This window comes from Trichoderma asperellum, chromosome 2 (assembly GCF_020647865.1).
Source record: "Trichoderma asperellum chromosome 2, complete sequence".
Taxonomy (NCBI): domain Eukaryota; kingdom Fungi; phylum Ascomycota; class Sordariomycetes; order Hypocreales; family Hypocreaceae; genus Trichoderma; species Trichoderma asperellum.
Genome location: NC_089416.1, coordinates 3,345,068 through 3,370,502, shown reverse-complemented (window position 1 = coordinate 3,370,502; position 25,435 = coordinate 3,345,068). Strand labels below are relative to the sequence as shown.

At 50.8% G+C, this 25,435-nt stretch overlaps 8 protein-coding genes across 8 annotated transcripts; 2 read left to right on the top strand and 6 right to left on the bottom strand.

The window, feature by feature from the left end:
* Window positions 1-1,880: 1,880 nt before the first annotated feature.
* Window positions 1,881-5,082, top strand: TrAFT101_003412 (uncharacterized protein). Its single transcript, XM_024898913.2, has 5 exons — window positions 1,881-2,433; window positions 2,710-2,798; window positions 2,907-3,196; window positions 3,287-4,291; window positions 4,372-5,082. The coding sequence occupies exons 1-5, from the start codon at window positions 2,344-2,346 to the stop codon at window positions 4,794-4,796; spliced, it is 1,899 nt and encodes a 632-aa protein (XP_024766830.1). The 5' UTR covers window positions 1,881-2,343; the 3' UTR covers window positions 4,797-5,082.
* On the bottom strand, window positions 4,957-7,630 carry TrAFT101_003411 (uncharacterized protein). The gene is made up of 5 exons (XM_024899013.2): window positions 6,274-7,630; window positions 6,099-6,196; window positions 5,831-6,014; window positions 5,673-5,753; window positions 4,957-5,603 (listed from the first exon to the last, which is right to left on the bottom strand). The coding sequence occupies exons 1-5, from the start codon at window positions 7,426-7,428 to the stop codon at window positions 5,175-5,177; spliced, it is 1,947 nt and encodes a 648-aa protein (XP_024766831.2). The 5' UTR covers window positions 7,429-7,630; the 3' UTR covers window positions 4,957-5,174.
* Window positions 7,631-7,804: 174 nt separating this feature from the next.
* On the bottom strand, window positions 7,805-12,378 carry TrAFT101_012009 (uncharacterized protein). Its single transcript, XM_024903246.2, has 6 exons — window positions 11,689-12,378; window positions 11,063-11,462; window positions 10,648-10,917; window positions 9,917-10,580; window positions 9,605-9,847; window positions 7,805-9,491 (listed from the first exon to the last, which is right to left on the bottom strand). The coding sequence occupies exons 1-6, from the start codon at window positions 11,969-11,971 to the stop codon at window positions 8,748-8,750; spliced, it is 2,604 nt and encodes an 867-aa protein (XP_024766832.1). The 5' UTR covers window positions 11,972-12,378; the 3' UTR covers window positions 7,805-8,747.
* A 650-nt stretch (window positions 12,379-13,028) lies between these two features.
* TrAFT101_003410 (uncharacterized protein) lies at window positions 13,029-14,129 on the bottom strand (the record flags this gene model as incomplete). Its single annotated transcript, XM_066126875.1, has 3 exons — window positions 13,029-13,304; window positions 13,444-13,515; window positions 14,106-14,129. The coding sequence occupies 3 exons, from the start codon at window positions 14,127-14,129 to the stop codon at window positions 13,029-13,031; spliced, it is 372 nt and encodes a 123-aa protein (XP_065982982.1).
* A 3,353-nt stretch (window positions 14,130-17,482) lies between these two features.
* TrAFT101_003409 (uncharacterized protein) lies at window positions 17,483-19,426 on the bottom strand. The gene is made up of 6 exons (XM_024910477.2): window positions 19,063-19,426; window positions 18,939-19,012; window positions 18,640-18,878; window positions 18,195-18,561; window positions 18,067-18,111; window positions 17,483-17,931 (listed from the first exon to the last, which is right to left on the bottom strand). Exons 1-6 carry the CDS (start codon window positions 19,182-19,184, stop codon window positions 17,768-17,770), a joined length of 1,011 nt encoding a protein of 336 aa, XP_024766834.1. The 5' UTR covers window positions 19,185-19,426; the 3' UTR covers window positions 17,483-17,767.
* A 1,154-nt stretch (window positions 19,427-20,580) lies between these two features.
* TrAFT101_003408 (uncharacterized protein) lies at window positions 20,581-22,255 on the bottom strand (the record flags this gene model as incomplete). The annotated part of the gene is made up of 4 exons (XM_024903223.1): window positions 20,581-20,669; window positions 20,732-20,870; window positions 20,934-22,181; window positions 22,247-22,255. 4 exons carry the CDS (start codon window positions 22,253-22,255, stop codon window positions 20,581-20,583), a joined length of 1,485 nt encoding a protein of 494 aa, XP_024766836.1.
* A 49-nt stretch (window positions 22,256-22,304) lies between these two features.
* On the bottom strand, window positions 22,305-23,396 carry TrAFT101_003407 (uncharacterized protein; the record flags this gene model as incomplete). Its single annotated transcript, XM_066126874.1, has 2 exons — window positions 22,305-22,317; window positions 23,251-23,396. 2 exons carry the CDS (start codon window positions 23,394-23,396, stop codon window positions 22,305-22,307), a joined length of 159 nt encoding a protein of 52 aa, XP_065982981.1.
* Window positions 23,397-23,624: 228 nt separating this feature from the next.
* On the top strand, window positions 23,625-25,372 carry TrAFT101_003406 (mitochondrial 54S ribosomal protein uL2m). The gene is made up of 3 exons (XM_024899001.2): window positions 23,625-24,886; window positions 24,944-25,017; window positions 25,081-25,372. The coding sequence occupies exons 1-3, from the start codon at window positions 23,929-23,931 to the stop codon at window positions 25,189-25,191; spliced, it is 1,143 nt and encodes a 380-aa protein (XP_024766837.2). The 5' UTR covers window positions 23,625-23,928; the 3' UTR covers window positions 25,192-25,372.
* Window positions 25,373-25,435: the final 63 nt, after the last annotated feature.

The following is a 25,435-nucleotide window of genomic DNA, read 5'->3' as shown; positions in this document are numbered from 1 at the left end:
TGTACATGTCAATACCTATGTCTTCTTGGTTCTGTGCGCCGGGAGCTGCAAGGCCGCGACTGGTGGAGGTCGGTACTTTGCCGTCCGGACCCCGAGTTGGCCGCAATGTTACAACTACAACAAAGCAGTGATGGCTGTTCTCCATATTTGATACTATCGCCTTGGCAGCGACTTCGACAAACAGCAACGCTTCAACACATCATCGCATCCCTGGGCAGAATGATATTGAGTCGTCTCAAGGTGTCTGTGCTCAACACGTCAAGCAAGTGACCTCATGGGCAAGCATATCCCAGACTTCTGACTGATCAGGCGTCTGTCTAGACGATTTGGCGCCGGCAAAGCGACAGTACATGCTTGTACTATTACCTCGCCCCCCCCAAAGAAGATGCTGCTGCTAGATTTGGTTTCTCTTGCTCCTCTCGGAAGAGGCTCAAGGACCCGCTCTGCTGGCGGCGAATATAGCGAGCACGGGGGTGCATTCGACGCTGTGATTGGCACGCGAGCTTCAGGTCCGTCTTGCGGTTGGGGGGCCGGGCTCGCGGAAAGCCTTTGCTGTTGTCCACAGTACGGAGAGCTTGCTTATCAGCCTACGCTTTCGTGGCATTAGTTTAATGCCACCAGAGACATACGGCGGCGGGAAGGGAGAGAAAAGTAGAGACGAGCCTCGCCTTTGCCCAATCAGTTTGGGCGCAAGGATACCTCCAGCAGCAGAGTTGCTGCGCATGGCCCCAGGGGATAGAGGCGTTCAGCTCCGTCCAACGTCTTCAATACAAAACCGTTCGATGCGACAACGCGATGTGACCAGAGCCTGTGTCCATCCGCTTCCCGACCCCCCATGCCGCACAACTCCCCACGCCAGGCTAAGGCCTAGAAGAGGCCATCGACGACAACTTTGTCCGCCAAGACTGCCGCCCGGGCGTTCTCCGTCCTAGTGCAGCAGGGAGCGGCCTTGAATGGGTAGTCGTCTGCCGTCACGCCGCCACGGCTGGCATCGCACTCGAGACGATGCTTTGATGGCGGCTGGCGGGTTCGCACCGCTAAGCCGGTACGCTTGGCCTAGGCTCGAAAGCCACATTTGGCCACTCCCCACTTGTCTTCAGGAACCGTCTCCAGCGCCGCTCACCACGTGCTCTCCCTGACTGCGTCTGATGGCACAGCACCGGAATGATGGCGATGACGGCGTTTGTACAAGACAGGATCGAATCCATGGAGCGGCAGGCAAGCCGCCCCCCCCGCTCCTTGCGCGATGATGACATGCTACTGTTGCTTTTCTTTTTGCTTCGCGTGGCATGCACTTGCGTGTATCGAAGATAATAAACCGGGGGCAAGCAGCTTGCTAGCACGTGTAGTCGGTTTACATGCGAGGCGAGTGAGCACGAGTATGAGAAGAAGGCGTATTTGAAATCCAATCGAACCGCACCGTGCCGTATCACATCATCCACCCGCTCTTTTTGGCTGTTGGGAGCAAGGAAAAGAAAGGTTCCAGAGCGGGAACAGCCAAGACACTTAGCCGGAGGACCCTTATTTTCTGGAGGAGGGCGGGATAATCGTAGCTTGCCTTCTTTTTGTCCTAAAATTGTCAGTCTGGCCAGTTGCTCTTTGGCCGGCAAGGATTGCGATTCTAATACTCCGTAGTGGCCTGACTGCGTAAATCTCTGCTTTGGTGCTCATAAAACATAAAACGTCAGTGTATTAGGTATTAGGAGGTAGTAACTTGTAAATCGGCAGCCTGCTAAGTAGGCACCTACTGGAGGTAGGTAGCATTGGATACCAAGGTAGTGGTCGCGGCAGGTATTCGTATCAGATAATGGTAGCACTATAAGGCACGCTTGCTCGAGGCCCCTGGGCCGACGCTGCTGTGCTCCAGAACTAGCTCATTTCTTCAGCCTCAGATGCATCCTGATCTTGGCATTGCTCCTCTGCCTTGATCACGCTGCTGAAGAAGGCGCATCTTTAACAGCGGCGTTTCATGATGGCTTCTCGGCCCTCACTCACCACGTCGTAGAAAGCCTCGCCTCGCCTCGCCTCGCCTTTCCTTTTCACCACCTCGCCGCCTCACCAGCGTCTCTGCGTCCTCCTTTTTCTCTCTTCTCTCTCTTCTCCCTCTTTGCTCTCTTTGCTCTTATCGGTTCGCCGAGCTAGGATGCTCATGCCAATCGAGGCCTCGTAGTGCTGGCATCGCGCCAATTTTTCTTCTGTCGCAATATTGCATCAGCAGCAACAACGCTTTGTCCCATATTCCCCTCCTCGCTTCTTGTCTTAACCGAGCCACGGGGCTACCAAGAGAGACACCCGCCAAAACACCGTCTCTGAACAACATCCACAGCCTGTAACCCGTGGCCAATGCCCTGGGATCTGGCGCACGGCTCTGGGCGGCGGAATCGAGGCTTTCTCGGCTTCGACAGCTCTGCCTTGTCGGCCCAGGACAAAGAGGTGCGTGCGTGCGCTTCATCGCCTTTCTCTGCGTCTGATGTCCCCGTCCCAGCTTCACACAATCCCACTTCCAACCACTGCGGCTCTCCACACTGGCAACGCAGCAGACGCGTGCCATGCTAGCTTTTCTCTTCCCCATCCTCGCTGCGACCGCATCTTGCATTTGCGAATCGCCAAAGACGGGGACTGCCCCACCACTGCGCGCGCAAACCGGATGTCTTCCCACTGCCACGAGCCCGCGCCCTTTAGTTCTAACACATCTTGCCTTTAATATAGGATCGCCATCAGTTGCGCTACGAGCTGGACCTAAACTCTTGGAACTTCCGTATTTGGGGCGTTGCCGCCTCGGGCTTCCTTACCGATTCGTACGTTTGTGTCTTCTCTACTTATACGCCTACTCCTCCTCCTCCTCCTGCTATCTATGCTACCGACCGCAGCTTACACGCCTCTCCTGACTAATCATTCTCCTGCAGATACAATCTATTCTCTACCAACGTCATCCTCGCTTCAGTTGCCTTTGTATACTGGCCGCATGGAGGGGAATGGACTAGTCTCCTCATCAACTTCTTCACTCTTTTCGGATCTATCGTTGGGCAAGTCCTCTTTGGTTACCTTGCCGATCGTTTTGGTCGCACTCGCCTCTATGGCATCGAACTGGTGCTTGTCATTGTATCAACCATTGGAGTAGCTACCAGCAGCCATGGCTATGGAGACATATCGTTTCTCGGTCTTTTCATCTGGTGGCGGTTCGTCATGGGCATCGGTAAGCTTCGTCCCCCGCCATGTCCCCCCTTCCCCCTTCCCCCCTTTCCCCCTATTATGAACATCTACGACTAACCAGCCATCTTGCTAGGTATTGGAGCCGAATATCCATTAAGTGCCGTGATTACTTCCGAGTGGTCCAGCACTCAATCTAGATCACGCATGCTCGCCAGTGTCTTCCTCATGCAGCCCGTTGGGCAAGCACTAGCCCAGATAATCGGCTTATTGGTGCTCTTGGGGTTCAACCACACCCACAAGCTCAAAGAGATGCAATGCGGACTCAATACTGCAAATGAAGAGGCATGCCGAAAAGCAGTTGACGGTATATGGCGTATTGTCATCGGTTCAGGCGCAGTGCCGGCTCTGCTGGCCATCATCTTCCGATTCTTCTTGTTTGACTGCGGGCTGTACAGTCTTGAGGTCAAGAACAAGCCTGCTGTTGCCATTATGAATACGCAGCGTGTCTATGGTGCCCCTTCGGGCAACACTTCCAATAATATGCAAATGAATCCTCCCAACGGCATGCATCCAGAGAACTCTTCTGGACCGATGCCGATCCAGTTTTCAAGGGAAGATTTGTATAACTACTTTATACGAGATGGAAACTGGTATTATCTGCTGGGAACATCGGCAGCATGGTTCTTTTTGGACGTTAGTTTCTACGGTCTCTCGCTCGATAACAGAGGAACACTGGCCGATATGTGGGCTACACATAAAGCAACGCCCATCAACAGCCAACTCTCATGTTGGAACTCGTCGCTGCCCAACGGCAACTCAACAGTACCACATTGGGCGCAAGTGGGACTCCCAGCATGGCAGACAGACCCAACTCAACCGTGTAATACAATCTACGACGTGCTAATACAGCAGACAAAGCAATATATCCTTACAGTTTCCTTGGCGTCTATTGCTGGGAGCGCTTGCTTTATCTTTTTCGCAAACCGCATCCCGCGCAAGAAATGGCTCACCGTTTCTTTCTTTGTTTTAGCCATCCTCTTTATCATCACCGGAGGTGTTTATTACGGAGTCCACCAGGAGGCGGCTGCACCTGCAACAGTAGTGTTTGTGGCCATTTGCCATTTCATGTTCAATATGGGTAAGAAAGCTGCCAATAGAAATAGAGAATCCAAATTTCTCTTAGTTCACCCATTACTAACATCAATCTGTCTCTTCTAGGCGCAAACACACTGACATTCATCATACCAGCTGAGATATTCCCCACGTGCTACCGATCAACTTGCCACGGCATCTCTGCAGCGGCAGGCAAATTCGGGAGTATTGTCTCTCTGCTAATTGTATACGGCATCAACCAGTCGTATAAGAGTGAAAGTCGACAGGGGCTCATATTTCTCCTCTTTGGCTCGGTTGCCGCATTTGGAGCTGTATTTTCTTGGGCCTACCTCCCTGATCCACAGAAATACGTCGATGACGGTGACGGGAAGAGATACCTCGAGACTAAAGATCTCGAGGAGCTGGGCGAGGGCCGCGTCAGGGCTCGGTTGAGCGGAGATGTTGTGACATTTGGGGAGAAGTGGGCAGATATTAGGAGAAGAAGAAGAGATCCTGGTACGTCCCAACTTCGGAGCCCTACTTCCGAATAGTGTTTATATGACTGTAATTTTATTACCTATTCTGGATTGGCAATTTTTCCTTGTCTTTTATTATTCTGGAGAGGGAATTCGGCCTGCATTATGAGATGGACTTTTTGGGATCAAACGTGTTCTACATATACTACTATATATGGGCGGATGGCGTGGGGTTATCTTTTTTTTATTTTTTTTCTTTCCTGCGATACCACTTTGGATTTTTGAACAGAGACGAACATATATGGTACATAATTAAAATATTCTTTTTCAAGCAACCTCGTACATGGCTTTAATCCACCTGGTTAAATAATTCCAGCACCAACGCCAACGCCGTGCTTCGTAAATGAAATGTATAGTCTTATGCTATAAGTTTTTCCTCCTCCCTCAGTTGCATTAATCCCCCTCACCCGACGTCTGAATCAGCAAATCCGCGGTATCAAGGTAAAAATCATCCATGTACATCGTAGCCTGGACATGTGGATTCCTTTCCAGGGCTTCTAACCAGCGACGCCAGCGCGTATCCGGGGCAGGATCGACCAAGACGGCGTTTGGATGGCGGTGGCGCAGGATACGGCTGAGGCGGAGGGCGAAAGGGGCAAAGTGGACGTCGACGAGAGACAAAGAGGGTCCGAGGAAGTAAGGGCCTTGTTCGTCGGCGGCGAGGACGAGGGCGGTGAGATGGGATTGGAGGAGGGTGAGAGGGGAGGTAGGAGGTGATGTTGACGGTGGTGAGGAGGAAGTGATGACAGTTTGAGGGGATGAAGAGGAGGAGGAGGAGGATTTGAGGAGAGAGAAGAAGGTGGGGATGAGAAGGGTGTTGATCTTGTAGAGTTTGGTTAGTAAGATTATAATTGACTTGCCTGATATATGGAGGTGGTGGTTTTGACTTACATGGTCGATCCAGAGACGGCAATTAGCTCTCAGTCGCGGATCAGAAGGGAACAGCGGAATATCGGGGTATATGTCTTCCAACTATTATAAGAGAGAAAGAGATGTATGTTAACACACACATCTTGATGCAAAAAATTCAGGATTCCATTTTCCCTTACATATTCTAGAATAACGGCACTCTCAGAACAAGCCCAATCTCCCTGCCTAATAGCAGGAACACGGCCGCGCGGGTTAGCCTCGAGGAGCGGCGTAGGAGCAGGACGTTTGAAGGGATCCGTCTCGATGTACTGATACGGCTGGCCTTTAGCCTCGAGGGCAATCCAGACACGATGCGAAAAGGGGCTACGTGTGACAAGTACTAGGTATTAGCTGGACAAGTTTGCGAGAGGAGGTATGGAAACCGTAAAAAAAGATTTTGATACATACCAAAAGCTCGCAGCGTATAGCTTTAGATCCGCCTCCTTGCTATGCATCCGGACTGTCGCTTGTGCAGCGCCGGCACCCTTCTTCTGAGGTGGTGTCTTCTATAAATGTGAACCAAATCAATCAGCAAACTCATTCGATTCCACAAAGGAGCCATTTTGTCTCTTTTTTCACTCACATGAGGTTTCTTAGCCTTCTTATCCCTCAACGCCACAAAGCGCTGCACGCTGCTCTTCTTAATCTCGTCGCTTCTCTCCAGCGTATGGCGATGTGGACCTGCCACCCCATCCCCTTTCCCATTGCCTCCATTGCCGTTGACCCGCTGGATGGTCCAAAAGCGCTGCCCTGTACTGACAACGGCGTTGGCAGCCGTGCCCGCGGCAATGGCAGCGGCCACGTCCCTGTCCAGTGCGGTCTCGGCCCCAGAGTCGGGGAAGTACTCGGTGATCTTGATCTTGACGTCGCACAGGTCGCGTTCCCGCGCGCTGCGCTTGCGCTTCTTCTTGGCCGGGTCGTCGGACTTGGGGGTCCCCGGTGGCCGGCCTTTCATGCGGCAGTCCCAGTAGTGTGATATGAAGGGCTTTCTCTTGTACCGCTGGGTCGAGCGGTGGGAGTAGACGTTGTCAATGTGTGGGAAGTACGTCTCGAACTGCTTGTGCGTGAGGATGATGATGTCGTCAACGTGGAAGAGCTTTTCTCGCCACTCTTGGAGATCGGGAGGGTCGACGACTAGCTTGGCCTGTCCGAGTTTATACGGAACTGCTGTGGCCGCAGCTGTTGGTGGTGCATTCTGGTAGCGTCCAAAATGCCCTGGGCGTTGCAATCCAGGGGTACTGCTTTCTGAGATGCTGGCGATGCTGGCTGAGTTGGGGCCGGGTTTCAGGATGCCAAACTGGCCTGATGGAACTTGTCTCTGTTGCTGGGAGTGGTGATAGTAGCTGTGATGATTGGCTGATGACGGTGGAAGTTGATATTGATGCTGGTTCTGGTTCTGGCTCTGCTGCTGCTGTGTGACAACGTTTTCATGCCTGGCATCTCGATAGCCACCACTCTGCCTTCTCTCCTGTTCCAACACAGCCATATGCCTGCCGTTGTCGTTGCCATTGCCACTGTTTTGGTTGCTGCCATTGGTGTCATTTTCGCCTCTCCCATCACCGCCGCTACCATCTCCACCGTTAACACCAGCATTCGCAGCAGCATGGTGGTGATAAGCCGCTTCCCCAAGCCCTGAATACCCTCCCATCTCCACCACTGTGTAATCCATCCCCACGCCTAGAAAGTGTCCTCCTCCGGGTCCAGACGAAGCCGCAAATGGACCTCCCGACACCGCCATGATGAGGTGAAGGGCGTGTGGGAGGAAGAAAGAGCGGAAAACGGTGTAAAGGGAGTCGGACTCCCACCAATCAATAGCAAAAAAAGCTTTTTATAAGAGCAAATTGGAGGAGTGGCTTTTTATTCTGTCAACTTGCCCATGATACGGGCTTCAAGTCTCTTCCACTTACAGCAGTTGTTGGTATGGCCGCTGCTTTAAGGCCCTTTTGCTGCCCTTTGCGATGTGGAGGAGGGGTTTTGGCGGGGAGGCGGGCAGAAAAGGGCGGCGACGCGTGCACGGGCCACTTTCTTCGCTACCTGCCTAGGTACCTAGGTAGTAGTAGGTACTATACAAGCTCATTCAACCAGCCTTGTCAATTATCATCAGACAAAAAGCCTTTTATTTCGTCCTATCTCATCTCGTCTCATCTCATCAAGTCAATCTACTTTATTTATTTAGGTACTTACGCATCATGCTGACTAGACCCAAAAAGCTGTTCCGTTGACATAATGCCACGCACATCAAATCACTAAGAAGAACACTGCAAGATCGTGTATATAGCATCATACCCAAGACGAAATCATTGCATTCACACGTAGTTAATCAAAACATATATAAAGTCGAGATCCAGGATAAAAGATGGAAACAAGACCAAGACTTCAAATAACAGCGGGGAAAAAAAAAGAGCCATGTTGCAAGGAGATATTCGTCATTGCTGGGTATTAAACTAAAAAAGAGTTTTGTTTGGTGCCGTCCTTCATCCTGCCGCCACCAAAATCCCTTTCCAAACTCGCAAGATTTCGTGCATGTACTCTTACAAGTTGGTACAAATGGAGCGAAAAGAAGTACAAAGCATTAGCCAAAATAAAAACAAAATGCGGCGAAAGGGTAAGGTTGAAAGAAAAGAGAAAGGGGGAGAGTACATAAGGATAGGAGTAGATTTAAAGAAGATGGATAAAGGGGGGGTAAATAATAAATCGGACATCCTGATTCGCCCAGTGCCATAAAATAAAACGCCGTAATATCGTCCAATCATCCAAAAATCCGTCAAAATCACAGACAGCGTTTAAACCGTAAAGCGAGAGTATGACCATGTAGACCTGCCGAAATAGATGTTTTTTTTCTCCCCCATGAGGAAGATATCCCAGAATAAATGAAATGAGAAAGAAATGAGAGAAAATGAGAGAAAAAAGGAAAAAGAAAAGAAAATAATGCCCCTATTCTCTCCCTAAACCAATCATACCACAAGGCTATATTTTGTTTTCTTGAAACTTGACGTTTTTGTGTACGTGTAAGTATGCGTATGCGCGCATATGCATGTGTATATATTATATGTCAGCTTAGTGGGGGTTGCCAGAGTCCCATGATGATAGATCCATGGCGTCCATGGGCCCCATGTTCATCAGCGCCCTGAGGACGCCCTCTCCTCCTACTGGTTGCATCCCGGCGGCTGGCCCAGTCAGCCCTGCCCATCCATTTGACATGCCATAAGGTGTTTGCGGCATTCCCATGCCGGAAGCCATGGTAAAGCTGTTAGGATCACCATAGAATCCTTGGGCGCCGTTGTTATCCATGCCCCCGTGGTTCATCATCGTCTGCTGTGGTGAAATAGGGCTTGCTCGGAATGAATCATGCCCCGACGCGCTGTTGGACATTTGGCCGGGCCCAAGGTGAGGAGGTCGTGCTTCAGATGTGCCGCCGCTCGAGTTAGGAGTACGTCCAGCTGATTGAACACCCGGTGAGCCGGATGTATCTTGGTCTAACCCATCGCCGAAGCCGGACAGCCCACCGCTTCCAGGAACATTCTTTTCATACATGCTGCCGGAGTTGGGGGTCAAGACGTGCATTTGCTGGTCACTAGAGAGCCACGCTCCATTTCCAAAGTTGTTAGAGTTCGATGTCGACATGCTCTGACTGTCAGTAGTCGGTTCCGTGATATCGGGAGCGGTGGCAAGGTTGCCGTTATCTCCAGTCGTCTTCATGAAGTGGCATTCGTTTCGGTAGGCTAGTATGCCCTTGACACCCTCTGGATCGTCGCAAACAGCTCCAGCTCGTACGGGAAGCCCCTTGGGTGCTTCAGTAGGCTACAATTGGTGTTAGTAAGATGACCACCTCCACTGGAAAAGCTGAAGCTCTTCCCTTCCTTCTTGAAGGAACGAGAAGGAGAGTGGGTGCAGATGAGGAAGGGAAAACTTACACTGTCGTTGGGACGAGGGAATGCGCCCCTCAAAGTGGGAATCTTTACTGCTAGCGCTTCGAAGTCCACATCTAGTTGAACCAGAAAAGACTCGGTCAGGGGGTTCCGTCGCTTCAACGCGTTCATAGCAGAGATGAGAAAACGCAGCGAATCAATGGTCTGCGCGTCATCAGGCTTGCTCTTAAGATACTGCACAAATACTCTGGCAGAGACGTAGAGGCAGAAGGCAATGAATGGGTTCATCTACAGTCCCTTTGGTATTAGTATCATAAACATTTTGATGTGCAAGTATGCGAAGAAGGATAAACTAACCGCAGACAAATCCATGTGTGATATTGTCCTCATGATGCTGGCAATCTCGTTGGCCGCAGTTATGCATCGGATCTTACTCTCAGCACTGACGGATGCCGGAAGCTTGTTTGATTCCGCCTTGAAGATGGCCGCCTGGTGTAGACAAATGGTTGAAGTGTGGATGCTCATGTTTGTGAAGATGACATTGGCATTGTTCAGCCCGGCAGGGAGCTTGAGGTGAGACGGCAAGCAAAGAGAAGTGTTGAGGATGATGTGGTCCATCTGGCGGTGGCGTTTCCAAAAGGGGCCGTTGATGTCATGGTCCTGGTCGTCGTCGTCTGGGCGGTGCAAGTGAATCAAGTTCCGGCCGAAGAGACTGGCCATGAGGACAATGCCGCCAAAGGATGATAGCTTGCCGGCTCCGGATGGGTTCGTGGACTCTTCCAAAGTCAACGTCTGCTCTGGGCGGCTCATGTCGAAGGCTTCGTCTGATGATGGCATGTTGGTCTTGATGTCCCTTTCGTCGATGGTCATGGGCCAGCCAGTGCCAATGCTCGCATAGCGGTCCTCACAAAAGGCCATCCAAAACGTTCGTCTTCGCTCCTCGGTTTCAGTCCAGTCCTTGGGTGGTGGTAGGCACTGTTTTACATCCAAGCCACTGCCATCTATTCGGTGCAATCCAATCCTATATATCTTGTTAGCTTACGACGGCTTCCTGATTTGGTATACAGGAGCAGGTAAAAAAGGCCTACATTTGTGCGAGGCGGACAGCAGAGCCCGTGTTGATCCAGGCTCTAGGAAAGTACATCATCTTTATCTCATAGCTCGACAGCAGGATGTGTGTCTGGCAATGAGCAATAGAAATCATGTGCTCTCCAAAGCCTTTCATGTAATCGGCCTCGACGTACTTGCGTGCTCTCTGGTAAAACAGATCCTTCAGGTCTGAGTACTTTTCCGAGATGGAGCACGACAATGTCCACATGGCGTATCGTAAACAGACTGGTGGTCGCTGACTTGGTGCCCTGCAAAATTGTGAGCCATTTCTATTCTCGTGGTTTTTGTCTTAGATCCTCGCCCCATCAAAGTTTGTGAAGAGGACCCAGAGGTGTCTGTCTCAGACAATTGATGAAGGGGAAGGATATTTCTTTTTGGAGACTTAAGACATACAAGTTCATTGCGGCAAGGTATCGGTATCTGTGTATCATGGGCATCGATGGATGGACCTTTTCAAAATAGATTTGGTGCAACTCATCAATAGTTTCCTGCGGCGGCAGCGGTTCTTCCAGGCCCAGGCCAATCATCTCCCAGGTGAAATTTCCAGGCATGTTGTTGACGGGCATGCCCATGTTGGCATTGAAGTTGAAGTCGTCCATAGGTCCTTGCTGAGGCGACTCGCCATTGTTGAAGTGCCAGCGTTCTTCACCACCGAGCCCCATGTTGGGGGTGGGCATGGGCATCGCAGGGTTTCCATTTGTCTGGGTATTGGCGTTGGGGATTTGGATGGGCATGCCTTTCGTCGGGCTCTTGGCTGCTGGCTCCTGGGTCTTTAACAACGTCTCGACTTGCTCTGCACACGCCAGTTAGCCCCTTGCACCACGAGTGTCGCTACCTTCGTCACCATGCCGCCACCGCCAATAATCATGGTCATTTTCATCACCATCTGGGCCATCATCACGACGATCCCCCATCTCGCCGTGCATCTCTAGATGTATGGAATTTCAAATCGCACAGGATGTCGACAAAGAAACAGAAACAGAAACCGAATCAAAAAGGGTGCTGGCGGGGATTCTCACTCAATCGTTCCTCCAGCGCCTTGACATAGCCACGCTTGGGGCCGCTCTTCCTCCGCTGCTCGTCATAGGCGCAGTTGTGTCCGAGTCGCGAGCAGGTGCTGCAGCTGGGCCGGATACCATCGCACTTGAGCTTGCGTTTCCGGCAGATCATGCAGGCGAGGCGCTTGGGCTTGGGAACGCTGGCGTTGTCCGGGTGCGCATCGCGAGGCGCGGCGTTGTCGTCGTGGGGGCTGTTCTGGTTGCCGCCGTTGCTCGACGAGCCGTTGTCCGAGGATTCGGGCATGGCGAAGGTCTGGCGATGATGGACGGCGCAGGAGGCGCTGCGGATGGTGTGTCGTTGCTGGTAGCCCTTGAGAATTTTTCTCGAATCCACCCGTACCGGTTCCCAAGTTTCCAAAAGGCCCTTGCGCTATTACCGTCCACTCGAGAAGGATGGATGATTTAGTCGGTCGACAGGGGAGGGCGAGCGCGAGGACCGAGGGAAGAGACGAAGGAAGGGGAAAAAGATAAGGGAAAAAAAGGAAAGTAGAGGTTCAAGGAACGATGAACAAACAGCTCAACTATGCGAGCAAGATGTAGCGGATAAAATGCAGAGACAGCCGTTGGCGAGACTGCCAAGTGTTGTGGATGCGGAGAGCAAGCCGGATTGTGAAGCGGCCGTCGTTGGGGTGAATACAAGTCCAGGTCAGGATGGCCGCTATTCCGCATCGTCGGGGGGGCCCAAATCCCGTAGCTCGTGCAGGCAGCGTGCAATTACTAGGTAGCAGCTAATCGCCAGCGGCGCGTTCGGCTAGGTACCGTAGAGGGGACGCCATCGACTCGGGGTTCCGGCCAGGTACCCTGTACCGCGAGTCTACGTCAGGGGCCGTATTATTAATGGCCTGCTGCTGCTATAATTAGGCACATGCTGGGCTCATTGTGTGCAGGCCCACGTGGGGCACGCCAAGTTGACAACGGTGAGGCTCTGTGCCCCCCAAGTACCAGGTACCAAGTCCGAACTCCGGTTCTGGCACCCATCTTCCTCGGAACAGTCCCCTGCCGCAAGCCACAGGACAGTAGCAGCAGTAGTATACCATGTACACACGTATCTACAAGCGCCGCAGTGCTATTGGCACCTACAGCGTTGGCACCAGTGCCCAAAAAGCACTCGCAGCGCAGAGATGGAGGGTTAAATTAGCAGGGCCCAGAGGATCAGCGCAGCAGAAGCCGTCAGCATGGCACCCCTCCACCCCAAAACTTAATGGCCAAAGCTAAAGATGCGGCCCCTCTTCATGCCTCGCCCATCCATTCATTCGACAGCCAAAGCAACCCCATGGACCAAGTGCCAGAGTGTGCTACGACTAAGCCCAGCCCATCTGGGTGGCGCGCCTGCTTGGTCTAGGGCCCCGATGGTAGCGCGAGCAGACTGCGACGCATGCTGAGAAGGCGCTGGAGCGGCGAACTGTGCTGGGATCAGAAGACAACGACAGATTGGTTTTCTGGCTCGACGGGGCGCCCATTTGCCAGACTTTTGGGAAAGCTTGCGAAAGAGACGGACTGGCTAGTCGCAGGTTTGGCGAGGGTCCGGCCCCCCTTGCTCTCCTCTCAATCTCCATCTCTGCCTCGAATCCCCTGGTCTGTCACGTTATTCGGCCCCTCACCTCCAATAACGTGATGGATCGATGGGGATGCCGGTCTGCAGAGATCAAGGCACAGCCCAGCAGAGAGAAAAGGGAAGACGGAGGATTCCGTACTCGTTCTAGCGATTGTGCATACTTGCGGCCTGGTGCCGGTCAGCATCAGCATCCAGTCCCCTTCTAGCTCCAGCTTCTGTTCCAGCTCCAGTTCCTATCGCGCTCGTGGTTAGTGGGGAATGCCGGCCATGCTGCGAAGGCGCAGTAGCGGCAATGACGACGCCGCCGAGTCCCCAGAGTTGTTTATCAGATCAGCCTGTTTTTCTCCAATTGCTTCTCGCTGCCAAATCTGACCGGCTGAGTCGGGTATCAGGATCCAAAGTTGCTGCTCTCCCTCCTCAGACGGCGTCTAAGTGCCGTGTCGAAGAGTCGAGTGGCGATGCTGTTTTGGTGGCGGGTTGGTTATTCCCCAGGCCGGAGGCTCTCACTCCGCCGACGGACAAAACCTTTGAGCGATTGCCATGGCTCAAAACTTGACAAGGCGTTCTTTGTGTCTGCCAAGTCACTACTACGTAGTTGTATGATTAAATGTAGGCTATCTTGTGCTGTTCCTTCGTGCGTCTATGACGGAGCCAGTTCGCGGCCGCTTCGGTGGGGGGGTGACGGGGTTAATAAGAAACGAGACAAATTTTAAAAGAAAAGAAAAAAAAAAAAAATAAATGAAAAATGAAAAATGAACAAAATAAAAGAAATGCGAAAAAAAAAAAAAAAAAAGAATTAGAGAATCGCCAGGAGTACAGGTACCACCCCTTGGTTTCGGAGATACATTGCATCGAGAGTCAGCTTCAGTGCCGGAACAGGTACTCCCGCCATATAATCTCATGTAGCTAGCAGCCGAATGGAACGGCTCCAGGCGATTTGCGTACGCTCCGAACTGCTCCTGCATGACGCGAGTCCTCGCAAGGCGAAAGCCCGAGGCAGGCTAAGGCAGGCTGGATCGACGGAGTAGCCTGTTCCGCATGTTTGGCGTTGGCATCGTTGGAATCATTTGCACCACTGGCGGCGCCGTTGAATCATCGTTACTGCGCGTCTGCCACAGCCGTCGTCGAACGTTGGGCACAGAATGGAGGCGTCCAATTGCCTGATCCGGCACCACTCGCCACGGTCCAATACTGCATGCAACTCTCTGATAAGATCCCACGGCAGGACTTTGCGATCAGCCGAGTGCTTAGCGCGCCGGCATTGGAGGCAAATGCAGCAAGCAAAGCACAGCTCATTATTCCAAATTCCGGCTGCCGTTTCGAAAGGGCACATCTCCCCACCGGCAGGCGGCATGCACCGCGCACCCTGCTGAGCAGCTGGCCCTGGGCCTGATCCCGACCTGCTCCGGCACCGAGGAAATAGGCCCTATTTGGCAATAGATGTAGGGGAGCTTGGGGTTCCGAACAATGGCCCAGCGCCAAGGGACCAGGACCAGGGCAAGTCTTCTCTGTTGTGCCCCCTGCCCTGTGCCAGGTCTCGGCTACGTGGCTGCTGAGGTTGCTTTGCAGGTTCTGCAAGGAGAAAACGACTATTAGGTGAGGAACATGCACGGAGCTGGGGGCAAGCCTGCATCGTCGGGCCTTTATTGCGTGCTATTGCAGCCATTGCAGCGTTCTTTTTGGCTTCTTGCGCACTTCTTTAGTTTCTCACCCTGCTTTGGGTTTCCTCTACAGTAGTAGCGTTTGGGGTTTCGGTAACGCACGTGGAGTCAATGCCGTCTCCCCAGAAGTGATGGACAAGACAAACAGGAGTCACCTACCTAATCCGGCTCTTCCAGCCCGAAGGTGAGAAGATTTGCGGCCTTGCCTTTGGGATTGGGATGTGCCAAGACTCGCCACAGGAGAGAGACCCGTCACAGAAGAGCCCTAGTCACCGCATGCCTAAAGAGGTAATAACTTACACCTGGGCTGGAGAGCAGCTCGTTGGCTTCGCCCTCATTGCAGATGATAAAATCTATTCCAAATACTTATACTGGGCAAAATGAAGAAACGACACTGAGGAAGCCACCAAGAGACTAAAAGCAAACGATGGATAAAGCCATTGGACACAGGCATATCAACAGTCTCGGTTCACCGTTCTAGCGCGCCACATGCACAGGCGTATTCGGATACTGCTAGCACCTCCGAAAGGTGTGCTTGATTGCATAAACTTGTCTGGGTCTACGGAGTTATCCGCCCGACATCATGGCCCAAACGGGGCATAGCAGCATCAGCGGCCACCTCTTGCTTTGGTGGTGGAGGTCGGTGAAGAGCACGATCAGCTGGGGTCGATGTTTATACGTTAGTTTGTCTTTCTGCTCAGGTTTTGTTTCAGACGACTGATGGCCTTGTTTCCCCATCTCTCCCTCTCCACGTACAAGTAGCACAGGTATATATATATATATACCTACCTATATATATAAACTAGTATATATATATACATACATAGGTACTAATATATATAGAGAGAGATACCATAATGTACCAATTAGACGTTGTAGTCTGCATGATATTCGTAGGCAGAGAGCCCAACACGCCAAGTACCACAAACAGAAACAAAACGCGCCTGGATGATGGCAAGAGGGTTCGAAACGAAAAATACCACCCCACTCAGCCTTAACCCAAGTGCTCGACCCCAGAGGCCGATTGTGGTTAATAACCAGCTATCTCACATATAGCTGCCGGTTTGGCCGCCGGCCTGGCCCATCAGAACCTTGAAAAGCTTCTATAAATAAATCTTTTTCTCGACAAACCCGGTGCCTGTTGACATTCCCCCGGGACACCTGACTAGGACTGCTCCGCATATGCTATCTATCGCCTGTTACTTCCATACCCCCATACATGTCGTACGATCTCCCCCCCAACCCTTTGCCGAGTACTATCAGATTAGTATGAAGTACATACATGATACCTAGGTAGGTAGGTATATAACGTCAGCGTCCGATTCGAGATACCCTGAGAGTAGGTGCTGGGTCTATTTGCTGCAGAGAGCCGGAAACTGCCAAAAATTCGGGGCTCCAGTATTTGATCGGAGTGCGCCATCTGAACTTCAATGTTCTCTCTAATACTCCGTACCTACTACTATATGTAAGACCTAGCATCTCGCCCACGTTTCTTCCGGAGGAGAAGAACCGAAAGTCTCCAATTATCTTCCTTAGACCAGCCAGGCCAGCCCTAGTCTGGCATCTGGTTATATACAAACATCCCTGATGGGCAGTCCTATGACTATCTACTTGCAGTATTCTCATGCCAAGCGTTAGTATTACTACTCATTTTACAGACAAGCCTGAAAGGGGGATCCTATTGGGCTTACTATTTCCTGTTTTTTTATTTATTTTTTCTTTTCTGATGAGCAAGTTTTCCCAACAAAGCTGCCATGCCTGTAGCCATATAGATTTCCTTTCGAAAATTGCGGAGTTTTTGCCCTGCGGGCGGAAATACCCATCATTGTTCCCAGTACGGAGTGCATAGCCTGAGTCTGCGTGCTCAAAAGTTGGCAATAAAAATGGAGCCAGTTGCTTACAAAGAGCTTGCATAGCAATGGCTTGGAGGATGATTACTAGACTACTAGGCACCCTCCAAACGAAATGTGGGGGCGGAGACTAATAAGACGCTCTATAGCACGTTGGTATACATAAAAAGAAACAGTCTTGAGTGTAAATAGAATATCAATCCGTAATAGGTAGATAATAAAAATGATCAAATTAAGTTGTTATATAATTAGCTAATAAATATCAATTTTACTGGGCTATGTCTTTGATGAGCTCTATAATACGGCAACAACATAGAACAGCCATTTTGGCCGACAGCCAAATCTATCCATGTCTATCTCTGTTTGTCAAAACAGGAAAACACTACATATCGCGTATGGAAGCACAATCTCTGATGTCCAAGGAAAAATACCCCTAACTTGCTTTCAAAACATGTTGCTGCAGTCTACTTGTTGCCTGGCAGGCGCGGATGGTAAGTCATCCTCCTTCTCTATGTCCTGTAACGTCTCAACAGCTCATCTCTATTCGTGTTTCGTTTGACAATCCATCGAGATTATTATCTCCAGCTCTGCTTTGCCTAGCCGGAGCTCTTCATCCCGTGAGTTATATACATGTTCTAAATTCATTCAATATCAGGAGATTTTTGTTTAAATATATATATATTGCACAAGGCCGCCACACCGTCGAGATGCTTTATCCAGATCTAAATAACTGCACACTATATCCAAGCGATGTACACTATTTCTGCCAAAGACTCCAAGCTAATTTGCATGTAAATCAAGTGGTTCTAGCCCAATCTTGTATATCCCCGAATTTTGGAGAAAAAGCCACAATGAGAGGGATTATAAAAATAAAAAATAAAAAATAAAAAAAGAAGAAGAAGGCAAGGCAAATATGAGGCTATTGTTCTCCCACCCCTTTCTCTCCAACTCACTACTGCTAGTATCATGGCTGCTTACTTTCTGTCGAGATCTACCCCCACAATTCGCAAGACTCCAAGATCGCTATACGCCAAACAGTAGCGGGTCGGTGCCCAAGCCACCACCGGGCATGAGCCGGCCGTCTTGAAAGTATGGACGTGTTCCCCCGTCTCGACATGCGTCACTTCAAGTCCGTTGCCTATTAGGAAAGATGGGATTAGCAGAGCGTCCAGAACTTTACCAGCCAATACAACGGCGTTGAATCGAGCCGCCAATGCCTATTCAAAGCAAAAGTAGCCGCCACTATAACTGTACTATCCTTTGACTAACTTACCTTCATCACTGCCGCCAACGACATAACTTCCATCAAACGTGAAACCTACGTAACCATGTAAGCATTAAACCCTGAGTAGTCTCATCAAATATAGTCGCGATTATTAGCCAGCCGTTCCATGGACTTACTTATGCTCCTTACGGGGCCTGTCATCCTTGTAATCGTCCTTTGACATAGCCAGTCCGTAGTGTCCCATAATGAAATAATGGAGTTGGATCCTCCTGTGGCAAGATACCTGCCCATCGGCTGCAACTCGGCGGCCAGGCATGACGCGGTATGACCCTTGAGCGTAAACTCCGTAGCGTTGTCGCCATCTCCCAGGTGCAGCACCGGTTCGAACTCAGGGTAAGAGAGAATCCGAATCTGTCCTTCCGATGTAGTGACGAATATCTTCTTGCCACTCCAGCAGAAGGCGATTTGATTTGTCTGTACCATTTGTTGATGTGAGGCCAAGGGAGTTTTTTGCGTCGGCGATAAGACAAAGATATTATCCGACTTTGTATGAATGCGTGAGCCATTCCTGAACGAGCATGATCTACGCCAATGGGAATAAAGAAAAGGAGAGAGACATACCCTGTTTCCTACAAGCAACGTCTGCCCATCCGGGGCCCAGACAAGCGTCATGGCATCACCAAGATCAGTGACTTCATTGAAACAAGCCTTAGTCCGGACATCCCAAAACCTCACCACGCCATCGCTGCTCAAACTGCACAACTCTGCGTCCTTTGTGGGATTGAACGCGACTTTTTCGATCCCTGCTGCGTGACCCTTGAGCTCTGTTGAAAACTTGACATTAGGCTTCTCTGGATTCCCTTCAACGCGCGTCAGTCCCGTCACCCTCGCATTCGTTCACTGCAGGCATGCCAACTCACAGACTCGTAAAGTCCTATCTGCCGAGCCAGTAGCAACTAGAGTTCCAGGAGGGTTCCATGCAATCGATCTTAAACTAGATGCCATATTAGACCTTGTAACTTCTGGCAGCAGAATACCACCTACTTCAAAGGCCCAGCCGCCCTTGATGAATTTGGGTCCGTGTATGGCTGACTCCTCAAGCTATTAAAGTACTCTGGGAATCTATCTTTGGATAGGTTCACTCGCGGTCTCAAAATTGGTGCCATGACTGCGTGACTCAACTGAGCCTTGTTTTGGCTCTCTCGCCGAAGCAGGTAGGGAGGCTGGGGAGAAGGCGCGCGTGACCGTCGGATTGACTCAGTGAGGATGTGACAATGTGAAGCCTATAAGACCAATTTACGCGTGTAGAGGTCAATTGGATGAAAGCTACAACGTTGGCGGTGTTATGGCGGTTTTGGTTTGAAGTTCTTTTGAAGATGCGGTTGATGAAGTGACAGTGAAATATGTAACGGCGTAGTTGAAGCTACTAGGCTTGATAGCGGCGAAAGCAGCCACAAGCGACACGAAACAGGACATGTGGCTGATGCTCGCATTCACTGTGGCGCAGCAAAACGAAGCGTGAAAAGAGACAATAGTCTATTAATACTTATTATCATACTGACTCCGTCACAGTGGTCTTTCCAATGAAGAGATTCATCAACAAATACGAAGCTTACTTTTTTCTCATAATTCAAACATGGTAGCTGTTATTTCCGCCGCTAATTTTCAGCACATCTTGTCATGACAGAAAGTTACCAGCTATCTAATTACCATTACTAGTCTTGCGTAAGAGCAAACAAACATGGACGCGGCTGCAATCAAGTAACAAAGCGAACAGGCACATAAGCTAGGATGCAAAATAGAAGAACGAAAAACGACGCCGAAAGTAAAAAGTTCTAGGTCTCATACAATTCAATTCTCATTCCTGTTTGAAATCCCCTTCCATAAACCAATCATGATATTTGTACACTTTTTCTATCATGCCCTGTCCGACTGGCAAAGGTCGAAATAGACCGAGGGCGAATTTTCTGATTCTCTCCAATGGCTACAGCTCGTGAGAGCCCATTCCAATTAGATCGAAGCGCAGCTTCAACCGAGATCTTCAGTTGCCGCGACCTATCTGTTCTCCAAATGCCTGGTTACTCTTTACCGGGACCACCACAGCAAACCGACTCCAAGACTGCAAAACCAATACCGTGCCATTTCCATCGCCCATGACTCCAAGGCGCCTGTATCAAAAACGAAAGAAAAAAGGAAGAAGAAAAATAACTCGCGAAGCGGAATTCCATGCTGAAATATTGAAAAACCAGACAATTGCAGACATAACCTGCCAGATATCAAACAATGAGAATGGTGATGCAATGTAGCCGAGACAATACGTCCTCTGGACCTAATGCTTCCAAGTCGCAGCTAACAATGCAGAATCTAGCACCGCTTGGTGCAGCACACAAGTAGAGCGACAAATTATAGTGTGATCATGTTCACTATTGCTGAACAATTAGGTCATGGCGTAGTCCAACGTGATAGTCGTATCCCAATTCCGGAAGAGATTCGCAATAATCAAAACGTCCAGTGAAAAAAAAAAAAAAAAAGATATGCGAATGACAGCCAACGTCGTCATGATCATGAAATTTGGTCTAAAGACAGGTGGAGATCTTCAATACCAAATAGAGGTGCGTTCTTCTTGGCCCACTGGCGGGATAGAATAGAAGCTGCAGCGGGGCATTGTTAGCAATGAGATATGAATGTCAATGGAACAGCTATTAATAAATACCTTTGAGGAACTTTTTGCTAGCATACTTCTTGAAGAATGCTTCATGGATGGGGGGTCGTGCTAGATAATCAACCATGAGGTTGACAACAGGCTCAACCTCCTCTTCTGTGTAGCCTGCATAATAGGCGATAGTTGGATCCTATTGTGATGGAGATTAGTGACGTGAAGCATAACATAAAGTCAAAGTCACCGTATAACTTACCCACTCGCCACGATCAAGCATAAGCCGCGCGAGATACATAGAAGCGGCGGCGACATGACTGGGGCGGAATGACATGAACCGGTGGTCCAGCAAGCTGATCTCCGTAAGATACTTGCCAATGGTACGTGATTGGATGTCGTAGTTATCTGCCTTTGAAACTCGGCGGAGGAAGTTCATGGGGTTAGGATAGCTGAGATCGTAATTCAATGTGCCAAGGATAAATCGCTCTGCACTCAAAATTTCAGCCTCGCTGAAGCCATCATCGGCAATCTTCTTGAAGTTTTCCACATGAGGAGACAGGACCTCTTCGTACTTGGAGGCTATAAACATGGCTGTGATGCCAACGAGTTGGAGACGGTCGAGCTGGACAACCTTTTCGGAGAGGAATCGATCGATAATGTTGACGGCCAGGAATAGGGTTTCGGGGAGTAAATGAAATCGAGTGTGGACCTCAATCAGCCAGTCGACGAGAATTCCTCGCGTCTTCCATTCGAGGTCGTCTTGGTGAGACATATAATCGGCATTAGGAACCGATCGGACTTCAAGTTCTCTCAAATAGTCGAAGATTTCATTGGCATATTCGGCAACCATCAAAGGGTCGTCCAAATCCTCCTCGTCAAGGCTCTTAATGTTGGCAAGAAGTTCGGCTTTTTCTGCTGCTTTGGCTTCGGCTTGAGCAGCAGCCTGTGCAGCAGCCTTGATGGCAGCAGCGTCAGGAGCCGGAGCCGGAGCCTTAGCCTTGGGCTCGGCGACCTCAGCGCGAGAGCGCCTCTCAACATCCACGTGTGCTTTCTTGCGAGCAGGTTCCGCCTCCTGACGTACAACTTCCTTGGGTGCAGCTGGGCCAACCTTTCTCTTGGGTCCAATAGCACCGGGTCCTGATTTCTTTACTTCTGGCTTCTTGACCTCCTTGTTGGCCAAAGCTGTTCGGCTTGTCGTTGCAGGGCGAGTGCTCTTCTGGACACCTGTGGGCTGAGCAGCCTTGGACACCAATCCAACCTTGCTTCCTGTAGTCTTCTTTCCCTCAACCTCCGCCTTGCTGACATTGCTGACATCGCCCAGAGCAGCGCGTTTTCTAATTCCGTTACCAGCAATGGCACTGACAGTCGTTTTCTTTGTCTGAAGGGCAGTCTTGGTAGGTGCTACTGAGTCGTCCACGTGGAGAGCCGCTGCTTTGGCCCTAGTCATACGCGTTGTGGTGCTGTTCTCGTCATTCTCGTTAGAGATGATGCGAGTACGAGGTCGTCCCTATATATCGCGTTAGCACGCCTAGACGTAAGATCAAAGCTTTGCATCGAATGTATGCCACTCACAGGAGGCATATTCGAAATTATGAAATGAGATGAACAGTTAGTGGTCGTATAAACAGCTTCAAGGCCTAGCTCTGTTTTCTCGGACATGTTAGCTGCATTGGACGCGTTGAGAAAAGAAGGAGTCAAATGAAAGATCGATTCGAAGAAAAAAAGGAGTTTGAGAATAATGCCCTTGAGACATTCATCTTAAGACAAGGAGCTCGGAATGTTACTGACCTCTCCAAGGCGAGGCTAATCAAAGAACCGACACGTCTAGCGTGGCAGGAATGCTACTGCGAGAGATGGAGTCAATGGCTGGCGTAAAATTGTGTAAAATGCTCAGGCCGGGTGCCAAGTAGAGCTGCGGCGGCCAAGTGTAAAAGAAAGGCGGCAGAAAGGGTATCAAGAGTACGATTGGGGATGCAAAATGTGTATGTCGAAAGAGGATGGTGGTGAGGGCGATGAGCTGTGTTTTGAGGAGAAACCCGCCAGGGAGCGCGGAGTGGGCCGTCGCGGCTGGTACGTACCTCGACGAGTTGGCGTGGCTCGCGATTAAATTGGTTGCCCGGCACGAAAAAATACTGGCAAGCTAAGAAGAAAAGAGCCTATGATATAATGCCGTGTGTGTGAGCGTGAGTGCTAGCCAGGGCTGGCGTTTCTCGAATTGATGAGTGGGCACAAGGAAAAAAAGGTAGCGACGTTGTGCGAGCTGTTCGGGACAGCGGTGAAGGACGCTGGATGGGATGGGCCTGGTCTGAGATATACCGTACAGTAAATGGTGCTGGTCGACAGCCCTGCAATCTTGCGACGAGGGCCGGATCGCGGCTCAAAGAGTGGACTGGATGGATATGGAGGGAGGACTGATCGATACTGAGCTGTGTAGAGAGTGAAGAGAAAAAAAACAAAGGCTAAGAGAGAGCTTCCGCAAAGGCTACCAAGCTTGGGTGCTGATGCTGTATTGTACTGCAGGCAGAAGCGGGCGGGCGACGAGTGGATGCGAGACGTGAGCGAAACCGACGACTCACAACGCGACGTTTGGCGGCTGCTCGCGGGGCCGGGGGTGGGCGGCCTTGAAAAATCCAATGTCAACAGTAGCAACCGCGGGGCAACGGGGCGCTGATTGGCCCAACGCGCCGCGGGCAGGACGAGGTCGCGCGGGAGCACAAGCCATTGGCCGGTGGCTGGTGGCTGAAAAAAATGAAAGGGCTTTGGTTTGTGGCTGGTCGCGCCCCGGCCTGTGCGGCGAGCAGGCACTAGAGCTCTGCAGCTACCAGCACTTTTAGCGAGAGGCACAAGAGCACCTACCGAGCACAAAGAGGCTAGAGCGGGATAGCCCAGCTTAGCTAATCATCTTCCTCGTTCCTCCGGCATAACGTTTTTCATGGCTCCGTTGAAATTTCAACGAGGGACCAGCCAGAGAGGCACGACAGTCGTCCGATTTGCGACGACCAAGCCCATCTGCCCGACCACGACAGGCACGGCGCTTGGAGATTTCTGAGCCGTTGGGGACCGTCATCTCCAGCTCCTGGGGCACTGCAATTACGATTTTACGAGGCTGCTCTGGGCCAATTGCTGGGCTGTGAGCCGTTGTGCGCATAGAACGTTTCTCTTACTCCCCGCCAAATGCGAATCGAACAAGATAGGAAATTATTCCCCTCAATATCTAGAATTTCTTCTCTGCAAACTTAGACAGAGTTTCGAAAATGCTCAAACCAAGACTATCCATTGCTCCGGCTCTTAGCAGCCGCCAGCTCCTTTCGGCGTTCAGCAATCTGTCACTGAGGGGTTATGCAACAAAGGCCAAAGCTGGTTCTACTGCTGGCGGGCGTGCCACTGAGACGCCGGCTAGCAGCGAAAGGCAGTCAAGCGGATCTGTTATGCTGCGCACTTATAAGCCCAGGACGCCGGGTGTACGACATCTGCGAAGACCGATAAACGATCACCTCTGGAAGGGACGACCGTTCCTCCCTCTGACGATTCCGAAAAAGGGCCAGGGCAAGGGAGGACGAAACGTTTATGGTAGAATTACCGTAAGACACCGAGGAGGAGGTGCTAAGAGAAGAATACGGACTGTCGACTTCATACGATGGCGCCCTGGGCCACACTTGGTAGAGCGGATCGAATACGACCCTGGACGCAGTGCTCACATTGCCCTGGTCACGGAGCAAGCTACCGGACGCAAGTCGTACATCATTGCTGCAGATGGACTAAGAGCCGGTGACATTGTCCACAGTTATCGTGCTGGTATCCCTCAGGATCTGCTCGACAGCATGGGTGGTGTTATTGATCCAGGTATCCTTGCAGCCAAAACTGCTTTCCGAGGAAACTGCTTGCCGATGCATATGATTCCCGTTGGCACAACTGTGTTCTGTGTCGGATCAGCGGCAAAGAGAGGTGCTGTGTTCTGCAGGAGTGCAGGCACATCTGCCACAGTAGTGAACAAGAATGAAGAGACAAAAGACGACGGTACCAAGATCATGACGGGCAAGTATGTCGAGGTCCGGCTCCAGAGTGGCGAAGTCCGTCGCGTGAGCAAAGATGCATGCGCCACCATTGGAGTTTCCAGCAATGTTCACCACCATTACCGCCAGCTGGGTAAGGCTGGTCGAAGCCGGTGGTTGAACATCCGACCAACCGTTCGTGGTGTGGCGATGAACAAAGGTAATTGGTCCCTCTTTTCCCGTCTACCGAAATTACATGATTAATCGATGTCGATAGTTGATCACCCTCACGGTGGTGGTCGAGGAAAGTCAAAGGGTAATCGTCACCCCGTGACGCCTTGGGGCCGACCGGTAAGTTGAGAAATCTATTCTCCTAGATAATGGACAAGTGGCTAATAATATATTCCCGTTTAGACCAAGAGCGGTTACAAGACTCGCCGCACGCACAATGTCAACAAGTGGGTTGTGACACCACGGCCTCGCAACCACGGCAAGCGGAGAGACAAGAGGTCGTCGAAGGAGTAATTGTAGATAAACCAATGGGAACGGAGGAGCTCTTAGAAGTAAAGGGGAGAAAAAAAGAAAAGACACGATGCTATGTATACGCGCCGGCGGTAAGGCTTATACTGTAGCTTGGCGCGACTGTATATTATGTGCTATTATCGATATGCCTTGTTGAGGCCAAATCTTCATGAACTTACACGCATCTTTGTTAATTTGGGAGTGATGCCCGCGGGTATTGTCGTGGCTGATATGCTGCTTGTGAGCT

Excerpts from the sequence above, each read along its gene's own strand:
- TrAFT101_003412 (XM_024898913.2), top strand. The coding sequence starts at position 2,344 with ATGCCCTGGGATCTGGCGCACGGCTCTGGGCGGCGGAATCGAGGCTTT. Across the intron at positions 3,197-3,286 it reads GCGGTTCGTCATGGGCATCG|GTATTGGAGCCGAATATCCA; the intron begins GTAAGCTTCGTC and ends CCATCTTGCTAG. Across the intron at positions 4,292-4,371 it reads CCATTTCATGTTCAATATGG|GCGCAAACACACTGACATTC; the intron begins GTAAGAAAGCTG and ends TGTCTCTTCTAG.
- TrAFT101_003411 (XM_024899013.2), bottom strand. The coding sequence starts at position 7,428 with ATGGCGGTGTCGGGAGGTCCATTTGCGGCTTCGTCTGGACCCGGAGGA. Across the intron at positions 6,197-6,273 it reads AGAAGGCTAAGAAACCTCAT|AAGACACCACCTCAGAAGAA; the intron begins GTGAGTGAAAAA and ends TCACATTTATAG. Across the intron at positions 5,604-5,672 it reads GCCGTCTCTGGATCGACCAT|ATCAACACCCTTCTCATCCC; the intron begins GTAAGTCAAAAC and ends AAACTCTACAAG.
- TrAFT101_012009 (XM_024903246.2), bottom strand. The coding sequence starts at position 11,971 with ATGCCCGAATCCTCGGACAACGGCTCGTCGAGCAACGGCGGCAACCAG. Across the intron at positions 9,848-9,916 it reads CACACATGGATTTGTCTGCG|ATGAACCCATTCATTGCCTT; the intron begins GTTAGTTTATCC and ends AAGGGACTGTAG. Across the intron at positions 9,492-9,604 it reads TCCCTCGTCCCAACGACAGT|CCTACTGAAGCACCCAAGGG; the intron begins GTAAGTTTTCCC and ends CACCAATTGTAG.
- TrAFT101_003409 (XM_024910477.2), bottom strand. The coding sequence starts at position 19,184 with ATGGCACCAATTTTGAGACCGCGAGTGAACCTATCCAAAGATAGATTC. Across the intron at positions 18,879-18,938 it reads AGATAGGACTTTACGAGTCT|GGAATCCAGAGAAGCCTAAT; the intron begins GTGAGTTGGCAT and ends CGCGCGTTGAAG. Across the intron at positions 17,932-18,066 it reads CGTTGGCGGCAGTGATGAAG|GCAACGGACTTGAAGTGACG; the intron begins GTAAGTTAGTCA and ends CTTTCCTAATAG.
- TrAFT101_003406 (XM_024899001.2), top strand. The coding sequence starts at position 23,929 with ATGCTCAAACCAAGACTATCCATTGCTCCGGCTCTTAGCAGCCGCCAG. Across the intron at positions 24,887-24,943 it reads TGGTGTGGCGATGAACAAAG|TTGATCACCCTCACGGTGGT; the intron begins GTAATTGGTCCC and ends CGATGTCGATAG. Across the intron at positions 25,018-25,080 it reads TGACGCCTTGGGGCCGACCG|ACCAAGAGCGGTTACAAGAC; the intron begins GTAAGTTGAGAA and ends ATTCCCGTTTAG.